Source organism: Syngnathus leptorhynchus, chromosome 2 (genome assembly GCF_054491065.1).
Source record: "Syngnathus leptorhynchus isolate UIUO chromosome 2, UIUO_Slep, whole genome shotgun sequence".
Taxonomy (NCBI): Eukaryota; Metazoa; Chordata; class Actinopteri; order Syngnathiformes; family Syngnathidae; genus Syngnathus; species Syngnathus leptorhynchus.
This window is the reverse complement of record NC_141196.1, coordinates 6,448,497-6,460,313: the sequence shown is the minus strand read 5'-3', so window position 1 is coordinate 6,460,313 and position 11,817 is coordinate 6,448,497. Positions and strand designations below refer to the sequence as shown.

Here is an 11,817-nt window from a genome sequence, read left to right as displayed (position 1 = left end):
AAATCTTTTTTTTGATTGGAAAAAATAAAAAGTCCAACGAACACGTAACGGATTCTCACGATGTGTGTGTGTGTGTGTGTGTGTGTGTGTGTGTGTGTGTGTGTGTGTGTGTGTGTGTGTGGGTGGGTGGGGGGGGGGGGGTTGGCACATTAAACACTAGTAGACAAGCACAGAATGGGATGGTCGGATTATATAAAACAAGTGTGTGTGACTCATTACCACCCTCAGCGACACCAGATGGGTGTTTGTGTGGTGGTGGTGGTGTGTGTTGTTGTGTGCGTGTGTGTGTGGTTGTGTATCTGTGTCAGGTTTTCCTCACCTTTGTAGACAAGCTTTCCAGAAATTTTATTTTTTGGAAATGTTGTTTTTTTTTGGGTGTTAAATTTTTGGGTGTTAGAGTTAGGGTTTAATGTTGTGAAACAGGGTTTTACATTTCGGTGAGTGTTTGAAATTAGGGTTTTAAATAAGGGTTAGATCTTTAGATGTGGGTTTGAAACTAGCCTTAGCGATTCAATTTAGAGGTAAATTTATTTGAATTAGGCTTTGAAAGTCGGTTTCAAAAATAGGGTTGGGGTTTCAAATGTGGTTTTGAAACTAGGGTTAGGATTTCAAATCAGGGTTTGGAAGTAGGGTTTGATCTGGGGTTAGGGTTTTAAATTATGGTTTTAAAACATGGTTTGGCTTTCAAATTTGGGTTTGAAACCAGGGTTTGATCTGGGGTTAGGGTTTTAAATTATGGTTCTAAAACATGGTTTGGCTTTCAAATTTGGGTTTGAAACCTGGGTTGGGGTTTGAAACTTGGGTTTTAAAGTAAGGTTAGGGGTTCCAATTTCCAAACGGGTTATAGTTTTCAGGTTCTCAGGTGATGGTTTAAAATTTGGGGTTGTGACCAATTCTAGGGTTTCAAATTAGGACCTAAGGTTAGGGTTTTAAATGAGGGTTTTTCTCTTCCATAGTGTCATGACTCGTCCCCGGTTGCTTTATTATGTTGTATGTTACCATGGTTTGTGTTCACGACGCCCCTCCCCTTCTGTGTTACATCAATCAATGTAACCACAGTCACCTGCCTCTTGTTACCTGTCTTGTATTTAAGTCCTGTCTGCCCCTCACTTCCCTTTCGGGTGGTCGATGTCGTTCTTGTTTCTTTTAGGTTCCGTTAAGTTGTGTCACTTTGCCGGTTCTGTTAGTTTGTTCCACTTATCCTCACTTCTAACTTACCTTTTCACTTCAGTAAACCCTGCTCCATTCCGATCCGTGACACATAGCGTGTTAGATTTTTACCTTCTTTTTTGGTGGGTGTGCGGGAGGGATATTATGTTTGATGTCATTGTTTCATTCAAGGCTAATTCATTTTTGAAAATCGTATCTTGTTTTTTAGGTATGTGATCGATGGTGTTCTGATGACAATGATGTTTGTTGGAGCTTGGAAGGGGGAGGAGGAATGAACACAAATATACTTTTTTCATTTTATCTAGCAAGCATCACAACGTAGTGAGCATAGGAAGATCTACACAACACGATGCTTTATTTTCCCCAAAACAAACTTACAATCTTAAAAAAAAAAAAAAAAAAAAAAAAGCTCAAACCAAAAACACACTGTGACGTCTTATGGCAAAGAAACCATGTTGAAGTGAGGAAGTAGTTTGGGTGGGAGGGGAAAAAAAAGAAGCCGTCGCCATCTTGTGGCAACTATTAACAATTACAAAACATTTAGTGTGAGGGTGTCAATTGCTTCTCGCGCCAAGTCACTCATGACTTTTACGAGACCCAGTACTAGTGGTGGAAGTGGATATGATATATACACATTACAAAAAAAAATCCAAATATTTTGTCAAAAAGGTGTATTTAAAGGAAAGGTTTTGGATGGAAATAGTTGATGTATAGTTAAAAAAAAAAAAAAAATTCTAGGGGATTAAAGATTCGCATTTTTATTGGTGTTCAAAATCTAAGACAGACAGAAAAATAATACAACAAAGATGTTCCAATGTCGCAAATTTAGGAGGCATCAAGAAGAAAAAGACGTCTGAAATTTGTACGTCGTGGATCACTATATGAAAACGGGAGGAAGAGATGAGATGATCACACAGACACACACACACACACACACATTCCATTCATTTATCAGCTTTCAGCAGACGATTTTAAGCTCAAAGTCCACCAATGCGTGGAAAGCCATCCTGACTAGCTCAACCATTTTCTTGATGTGTTTCAGGTCCATGTACTGGCATGCGCTTCATCCTCACGAGTAAGACAATTGAGTAGACCAGTTCAACGCCAAGGTCACACTTGGTTCAGAAACATGTCCTAGTTGTCTTACCAGTGAGGACAAAAAACAAACTCGTGCCTAGTCCTTTCAGTGGTTAACAGTCCCAACTAGTTGGGTCTAGTCGTGTTACTATTAGTAAAGTTGAAATGTGTAAAAATGTGGGCAAAAACGGTCACTAGTAGTATAAAAGAGTAAGATATAATTAACCTACTAGTTAGACTGAATGGTCTTACTAGTGAGCAGAAAGAAAAAACGAGTGCACGGACCTTCTGATATGAAGAATATGGAATGAGTGCGCCATTGACAATGTTTGAGCATTTATTGCTAGTGCGTTATTCCAAACTCGGTGCACTAGTAGGACATGAAAGAAATGCTGAAAGGGATTTCCATGTATGTGAGCTGAAAAATAAATGTTGGCACAGTCGAAGATGACTTTTCCTCTTCCGGTTTCTGTCGTTGCCTCGTCGTTCCGCTCCGGCTGCTGCGGGTGTCTTATTGGTTAGCTAGAATCAGAAGGAGTAGGGGCCGATGTAGATGGAGAGTCTGAGGGCAGAGCTGCTCTGGTAGTTGCCCTGGTAGCTGAGCAACGGGTTGACCGACACCATCTCTAGGTCCAACGTGTACTCGCGAGGGCCCGACACGGCGCGGGCAAGGACCAGCATGGCGCTGATGTTGTTGATTTGCTGAATGCATAAAAAAAAAAAAAAAATCCATTAGTGGACACGTCACCAACGGCGCAATGGTGTCGATCATGAGTTCACAGGCTCATGCTAAAAGTTTGTCATGTCCATTTTAATATCAAACATTGTTAAAATGTTGTTTTGAAAAACGACACTGAGTTTAGAATTTTTGATTTGATGGTACGGGAAAATTATCTGATTTAAAAAAAAAACTGCCAAATCTTTGACTGGATTTATAATTTGTAACTTTTTATATAAAATTTAGTTTTAAATTTTCACAATGTGTGTAAAGTGTTAGCCACCTGTTAGCAATCTAACAAAGCCAAGACCAAAGTTTTATGGAAGTTAAATGTTCGCAATCTGTGTTAGAAATGTAGTTTTAAAAACATGATGCTGAATTAAGAAAACAACTGATGGGCCAGCGATACTTCCAAAGTAAACTACAATATTTTCCAGCAATATCTAACTTTTTTTTTTTTTTTTGCTCTCTTTCCAATCGATCCATGTTTATGATGCCGCGTTCTCACCCTGATGTAGAAGTCTCCGTGCGTGTCGCCGGCGCGAATGCGAAAAGTGTTGTAGGCCCCTGGGGAGACGCTGGTGGCCTGAATCTGAAAGATGTCGGAAGGCACCGAGCGCTCCGACGTGATGCTCATGTAGCGGTGCACGATGGAGAACGGCAGATCTCGGCAAGCCGCCTTTGTCACCGGACACACGCAACGGCTGCACACAGTGGGAAAAATACAGTACTTAAAAAGAGAAGTTACATAATTAACCAGCAGAGGTCAGCAGAGCTTAGTTAGCGTTTGAGTTCCCAAACTGCTGAGCTAAAATCAGAAGTTCAGATGCGTGATTAGAATCTGATTATTTCACAATACAGCCAACGTAAATGCAAAAAAATATAAACGATTCATTCATTCAATATGTTATGAATCATCCTAACCGAAAACAATATTTCAAATGTTAAACAGGCCAACTTTGATTTTGGTAGGATGCGTTTTTATCTCCTGAATGATTGCCTTTTCATCCAAAATTGGAACGTGAATGTGTGGGTGGGGTGGGGAATCTATAAAATAAGCTCTTACTGTCATTTACAAATTTTGAAGTCATAAATTAACCAGATGAAAAATCCACATTTGCTCTTGGTTTGAACGTGTGTATGTTGAAAGCGTCGTCCACCTGTTAGCAATCTAACAAAGCCAAAGTTGCATTGTTATGTGGGGGGGAAAAGTCCGCCGCATGGAAAGTGTGCAGTTGGGAGCGTGTGAGTGGAGAGTACATCTTGCTTGTCGAGATGAAGGCCAACATATTGGGAGCATGTGTGCGCGCCCGTGAGTGAGAGCAGACAGGCGCTTACTTGTCCGACACCTGCACGTACGGGTCCAGACATCGGTTAGCGTCCACGCACTGGTATCGTCCGTGGATGTTGACGCACGTCTGCGTATCCGTGCACTGATGCTCGCCTGTTTCGCATTCGTTGATATCTGCCCAGGCAGGCAACAACGTATTGCTTTAGCCAAAAGGTTTTGCACATATTGCACCTCCCTCCGCACACGCATTCTGACTCACCCTGGCAGAGTCGCGTGCCTTGCAACTGGTATCCCTCAGGGCAGACGCAGGAGAACTTTCCGGGCTGGTTGACGCAGCGGTGCTGGCACAGGTAGCTGGAGTAACTGCACTCGTCCACATCTGTCACGGTTAACGCGCCGTCACTCAATGCGGATTCGCGCCGTACGTCACACGCGCTGTCGATCGGGTTACTCACCGTTACAAGCGAAGCCGTCGGGCGCCAGCTCGTAGCCGTGCTCGCAGCGGCACAGGAAGGTGCCGTACGTGTTGTAACAGCGCTGAGAACACGGAGCCCCCATGTCACACTCATTCACATCTGAAAGGAAACAATAGATTTTCAGCTTCAAGGGCCATTTTTATTCTTTTGGCTTTGGACTTTATTGTTTTATTGGTCTCTAAAAACTGGCAACCAGTCAAGGGTGTGTGTGATTCAAATTCAAGTGGGAGGTTGCAACTCACCGACACAGGAGCGGTTGTTTCCCGCCAGCTGGAAGCCGGGCTCACACTGGCACCTAAATGAGCCGGGAACGTTGACGCAGCGATGCTGGCAGTACCTGTACCTGCACTCATCGATGTCTAACGGAAGAGCGGACGGACCATAGTTAATCTCTCAGCTTCTTCAGTCTCCTAGACTAAAAAGAAGAAAAAAAAATGCCGCCTCACCGATGCATTCCGTGCCCACTTTACGGTAGCCGTCGGGGCAGTGGCAGGTGAAGGCCCCCAAGGTGTTGACGCACTGCTGGCTGGGCTGGCAGTCGTGCTCGTCGCGTTCGCACTCGTCCACGTCTGCGCTTGGATAAGAGGAACTAGGCTGGTCATTTATACAATCGATAAAATTTCGAAATTCTAGCTTACCTTTAGTGACAACTAGGGCTATACTCGCGGTATTAGTAGCACATAAATATCAAATAGTGCACAGTTCTGCCTCACTAGGAAATTCCACTAATGGTGGAAACACATTACCAGGAAAATCCAATAGATGAGCTTTTCAGGCCTGCAACACAGCAGCTGCTGTCGTGTGAAATGTAACAAATTCCTACACACATTTTCATTGCCCCCCCCCCCTCCTCCTCACATCTAGACACCAAAACCACAGGGGGCAAGCACTCATTGACGCCTATCCAGACCCCCCCCCCGCACACACACACACACACAGACAAACCACCTGTCCACAGCCACACTCACCCACGCAGCTGTCACCCTGAGGCTCATAGCCCAGGGGGCAGGGGTTGAAAGGCTCGGTGGGCGCTGTGGCGGGTTCAGGGACCGGGATGACTGAAGCCGAGCGGGGAAGGCACAGGTAGCCTCCGTAGTGGTTGAAGCATTTCATCTCCCCTTTGCACGCGTCCGGGATGGTCTCGCACTCATTGATGTCTGACGGCATATATCCACAAATGTCCCCAAAATATTCAACAGGCTTCATCATCCTCATCTGTTTTACCTTTGCAGTGCTCTGTCTGAGGGTCCCAATGATAGCCATCTGTGCATTCCTAGAAAGAGGCACAAACTGATCAAATATAAAGACAGAAAATTGATCAAAATATGACCTAAACTATGAACAGATGCTAAGATACAAATTCATACATACAGTAAGCTTACTATATATAGATCACATTTTAAAACATCAAATGTCACCTCAATATTTACATTTTAAGATGTATGATAATAATTATTATTCATTATAATAATTAAGCGGTTCAGAAAATGAATGAATGAATGAATGTTATTATTTTGGGCAAAATGTACCTGCTGGAGATTGATGGAAAGTAAAACTCGGCCAAAAGAAATGGAGGCAAAATATCCTCACAAGCCGCCAACAGAAAGAGATCTTTGTGAAAAAGTGTGTGCGTGTGCGTACATGAGTAAAATTCCACGGAAATGATGCAAACGCAAAACATAGTACAGGTGTTACTCGCTGAGCTAACAATATAGAAAGATGAGTGACAAATCCGTACCGTTTGGGTGTCAATTTCTTTGGGTGGCTGTGAAATAACGCCGTGGAGGAGCACACACAGGCACACGATGGACACACGCATACTAACTATGTGAGACTAGAACACACATAAAAACACACACGTGCGCGCACACACACGCACACAGCAATGAGGCAGGGGTGAGGCAGTTGACTTTGGATGGCCGGCGCGGTCGCTCAGCATCTGAGGGAAAGAGGAAATGACAACATGAAAGATGTCACCAATCCAACAAGATGGCGCCACTCAAGGCCTCTGAGAAAACACGCTATGTAATTAACAGTAAGAAGAGGAGGCAGAGTAATAACGCTTGAAGCTCAGGTGGTAGTTATCATTCTCACAGAGCAGCGAGAACGTGTGCCTGTAAATGTGATCTGATTTGTGTATATCATTGCTAATTTCCATTAGCCTGTCTATGGTGTTTGCCTATATGTGTTAGCATTAAGCTACCAAACTTTGTTGTCATGACATTGCAAATTTTTGCGATGGCATCTATGGGCACACTTGGTTTTTATGTTGATTGATATTTAGATAGCCCAAAATAAAAAAAATAAAAAAACTTAGATCGGCTGGCGTGTTTGCTGCCAAAATGCGTGGCCTTAATTGCTAATTGGCGAGAGTGACTTTCAGCAGGTCGAAGAACGTAAACATTGTGACGTCTTGCAGCTGTACATTACAACATTACGCAAATACTTTTTTTATTTTTTAATATTGGCACTGAATAGAAACCTCTCTGTGTCTTTCGCCTGGCAGACGGTAATGGTTTGTAAGAATACCTTGGCTAGTTCACCGTCAGTCACATAGAAACTCTCCACAGTGCTTCACTGTTCTAGGACAGTAGAGCCTAGCTATTCACTGGAGAAAAGCTTCATTTTAGAAGAGGCAAGAAAAAAAGTCTCTTGGAGCCAAGAACAACATGTGGCAGGTTAGGTCACAAAACACAACATTTACAGGGGTCCACTGTACAGAAAGTACATACTACAAAGAGTATTTTGCCACAAAAATGAAAGTTTTCAGAAAATTGTTTCGTCATTGTCTTTCGATGGGTTTGATGGGGAAAAAAAAGAGTAAGGATGAATTTGCAATCACAATCTTGTGGCGTGATGATGTCACTTTATCGCATAAATGCATTCTAGGTCAGCCGTGACTTTATACATAGCACCGACTTCCTTAATTAATAAGGGTGTCACCAAGTCACAAAATTTGAATACCAAAAGTAGCAATCATTTATGAAAGAACTGGAAACAAGAACATTCTAACTACATGACACCACGTCAGTCCGAAAAAACAGACATAAGTGTCTAACTCAAGGCCCGGGGGCCAGATATGGTCTGCCACATTATTTTATGTGGCCCGCGAAGACAAACTGTGCATCAAATCATCTTCACTTTAAAACATGGAGATAATGCTAGCAATTTTTATTACCATTCATGTTTAATAGTCTCTGCTTTCAAAGCTAGTTATTCATCAGTTTGTTGTGTAGCCCATACTGTGTATAATATAAGGCGTTGACAGGCATAATGGAAACTATGGCTACGAGTTTGACACCCCTGAAATAACACAATCACCTCCTCCGATTACAAAAGTTTGCAACAGTGCGCCAAGTGGGACAGCAGAAGTGGTGTAAAAAAGATTTGATTGTGATCTGGTGAGCACATTCAATTGTAAATGACATTTTACATCAAATGCAATATGAATATTGATAGAGGAAATGCTAAAATGAAAAAACGAGTTCCACTCCAGCCCTGAGCAGTATAGAAAATGCTTCCTGATTTTCCATTGTTATCGTCTCTGTGCCGATCGGTTGTGAGAAATCACCCGATTGCGCAAGCTTATAGTTAAGGCGTATTTACAGTGGATGTAAGTTTCTATATATGGCCCCTTGTCGTGTAAAAGGGCCACGCGAGTGCATGCCAAGCAGCTGGAGTTTGAACGCATGACAGGGAGTTATAATCAGCGGCAGCTCACTCACAAGACAAAGTGCAGACCACAAGGCTTGACGTGGTGCCCCCCCCCCCCTCCCTAGCCCCCAAGACAAGAGTGTGACATCATGAGCTATTTGTGTCATGAGAAGCATAACATACCAAGATGTCCGCAGTACGTGACCTGACTGGACCGGGATGGTGGGAAGTCACCAAGTATAAACATTTACACAAACACAAACTGTCCTGAGTTGAGTTTTCAGCTAACTGTGATTTAACTGGAGTATTTCAATGAAATACTATCTAGCAATGCAGCCAAACAAAGAGAATAATTTCAAATAAGTACATAACTTTGCCTGAGGAACGTTTAATTAGCTTAATGCTAAAATACAATACGAAATCCCTTTGACAAGCAAACGGTTAGCATTGATAGTTGAAGGAAGGAAGGGATACGTGAGTGCACAAAGCATCAACACGTTGATGGACAATAAGACAATACTCAAAGATATATATTCTTTATCCTCGCTAAAATATTGCTGCATCTTACTGCGCTTCATCTCCAGTCCTTATTTAAAAAAAAAACATTTTTGTCTTCATTACATTCTTTTTTTTTTTTTTTTTAACTTTGAGTGAATTGAGAACTTTTCCTTTTTCTACGTCACAATGTCTTTTTCTACACAAACATGTACTTTGGCCTCCTTTACTGGACAGGCCAAAATGTGAAGCAAAACTATCAAAAACAAAGTGACCAATTCGTCTGGGGTGAGGTGACGTGACTCCAGTCGGCGGCGGACGTGTGGAATGCCCGCGGTGAGGATGTGGCCGCCGCGTCTCAGCTGGGATGCCCTGGCACGCCCGTGGTTCCCAGAGTATCGCTTTTCTGGGAACTTGGGATTGGGGCTCGACCTCTGCGGGTCCATTTTTAAATTACCCGTCAGCCCAATGTAACAGGCAAAATGTCAGCTCGCAAACACAAGTGACCACCTGCGGACTTGGAAAAACAGACAAGGGGGACCACACGCCGACACGCACGTCCACATGAGCGGACCTGGTGTTGTTCTGCTCGGCCGGGCACAGTGAAGAACGCCCTGGTACTGCTGGGAGCGCTCCACCTGCAAAATCCAACAATGATGGATGGCGTAGAGGCTCGTGAGAAATTCTCTTCTCAAACCCAGCGATCCCGCTGTGAAGCTCCGCCGGCTCACCCTGCCAAGTGGGACAAAGGCCCGATTTGTCATCTGCGCTGACAATAAGGACCAAGAAAATGCTTTGTTGCCTTCCGGATGCTTTTCTCACCTGAGGCCCTGACGGAAACATCGGCTACTGGCGACAGATACCCGCCACCAATTAAAACGAAACGAAATGAAGTCACTCCCCCCCCCGGTTCAACACAGTTGCTTAACACTAAGATGCCAACAAATGGCGCCAAATCAATACTTTTATATCAGACATATAGACATTTGCCTCAAATTACACCTCAAGGGACATCCAAAAAGTCTAAAACGTCTATTTCACCAATTGTTTGATATAAAGTAGCTACTGTAAATGTATTTGATGCAGGAAGAACAGAGCTGAGATTTAAATACTCAACCTCAGAAATGCAATGTGAAGGAGCTTCCGCTTTGTCATATTTGATACATTCATATACAGTTATTACATTCCCCGCCTCCCCAAAAATGCTTAAAGCGAGTCGAACTTTTTCTCATTGTGAACAATATTTGAAAAAAAAAAGGTTTTACACATACAGCAAATATTATGTTTGAATAATTGTTTCATGTAACTGTAGGTCAATAAATTAAAAATAATAAAAGTAAAAAATAGAATGACTTATTTTCTTCTTCCAATAAACAGTTTTTAATCATTATTTATCCATCCACCCAACCATCTATTTCAATGTATCAAATATGGCAACTAATGCTCTAAAGGGGATTTGTTGGGAGAGACTTTTTTTTTTTATATCTGTTAAAACCTTTGAGAAATTGCAATTTTTTTTCTGCCAAACTAAAAAGAACAAACCCATTTAGCAAGAAAGATGAAGTCGGCAGGCACACTTTATTTACTTTAGTGGGACAGATTTGGCTCCCTTGACTTTGATACCTGTGACTCGGACTACTTGACCCGGTTGACCCTGCAGTGGCCTCAATCCTGTATGAAGCGGAGATGGTGACAATGGTGTACAATCCCACTGCATGTCTTGCCTACCCTCCTATTACAGCCACCGAAACGCGCCAAGTTCAGCCAAGGAGCCGACTCCAGTGATTATGGGGCCGCATTACTATACTGCCGCTCCAAAAGTAGATCACTGGAGCAGTCATGTGACATGTTAGCAAAGAGAGGAGCTCAGTTCTTCATAGAGAAGTCATAAAGTTTAGCCACGGGTGTCCAACGTCTGGCCCGGGGACTGTTTATGGCCTGCTGTCCCTTTTCTACGGCCCATAACGTGGAAAAAAAAAAAAAAAGATTGGTTTTGCTATTGGCGATGATAATAATTTTATAATAATTAAAACAATATATAATTGCTTGGCTTGTTGGACTGACTGACTAGCACGTTCAACAGAGATAAAAGTGACAAAGTGGCACTTGAATCTTTTGATTTTCCAGTATAAGAATCAGAGGGAAAAGCTTGGACACGCCTGATTGAATCTTGTGGGCTCAATGCTGACCATTTGTATTTACAGTTTTAGACGTGTTAATGCAAATGTTGAGACTTCCCAAGAGTGGGGATTTTGGTCTGGGCCGCTGGAATCTGGAGCCTGTGGAACCGTAACTCTGGTGCCCTTATACGGGTCGTCTACTTTAGATATGTGCAACAAGAGAGAAGAAATCTTTGCAACGCTTCTATGGAAAGAAAGTAATAGTGTATTTTGATTTGAGAAGATTTAGTATGTTAATTTGTAATTTTATTATTATTAATATTATTATTATGAATGGATAGATGGAACATTTGGCTCTACCGTGGCCACTTTTAACCAATTCAAAGCCATAAAAACAAATATTTTGAATTTTTTTCCAACTTACTGGATTAAATCAAACAATTGGGGTAAAATGTCGAACAATGGGGTTTCGAAAGAGGCGTTTTCAGGTTGAAACCATTTCGTATCGACCAAGAGGAGCTGATGGTGAAGAAGAATTTCGATTTCATTTCAGAAGTAGAAGCTACCTTGCCTGCAACTAGAACAACTACAGTATTAGCAATATGTCCTATATCAATCATTTTGAAGGGTCTTCTGAATTAAATGACAGACCCATGTGAGTATGTGGCCAAAACTAATGACGGCTAGTATATAAAGTCAAGCAAACTCACCAGCAAATCTTGTTTGAGGCGTGCGCGTCGTGTCGGTCGGCCTGACCCCGGCGTGTCCGACTGCGGGGAAGTGGTCCCTAAAGCTCCAAGCGGTGCACCCTGAGAG

At 42.6% G+C, this 11,817-nt stretch overlaps 1 protein-coding gene across 2 annotated transcripts; it reads right to left on the bottom strand.

Annotated features, from left to right (window-relative positions):
• Positions 1 to 1,902: 1,902 nt before the first annotated feature.
• On the bottom strand, positions 1,903 to 11,817 carry efemp2a (EGF-like fibulin extracellular matrix protein 2a). Of its 2 annotated transcripts, none has more exons than XM_085906350.1 (11): positions 11,712 to 11,817; positions 6,471 to 6,671; positions 5,957 to 6,005; positions 5,701 to 5,889; positions 5,179 to 5,301; positions 4,975 to 5,091; positions 4,712 to 4,831; positions 4,516 to 4,635; positions 4,304 to 4,430; positions 3,474 to 3,669; positions 1,903 to 2,949 (listed from the first exon to the last, which is right to left on the bottom strand). In XM_085906350.1, the coding sequence occupies exons 2-11, from the start codon at positions 6,549 to 6,551 to the stop codon at positions 2,776 to 2,778; spliced, it is 1,296 nt and encodes a 431-aa protein (XP_085762476.1). In that variant the 5' UTR covers positions 6,552 to 6,671; positions 11,712 to 11,817; the 3' UTR covers positions 1,903 to 2,775. The 2 variants fall into 2 exon arrangements, with proteins under 2 accessions (XP_085762476.1, XP_085762477.1); XM_085906351.1 differs by lacking the exon at positions 11,712 to 11,817 and adding an exon at positions 10,505 to 10,683.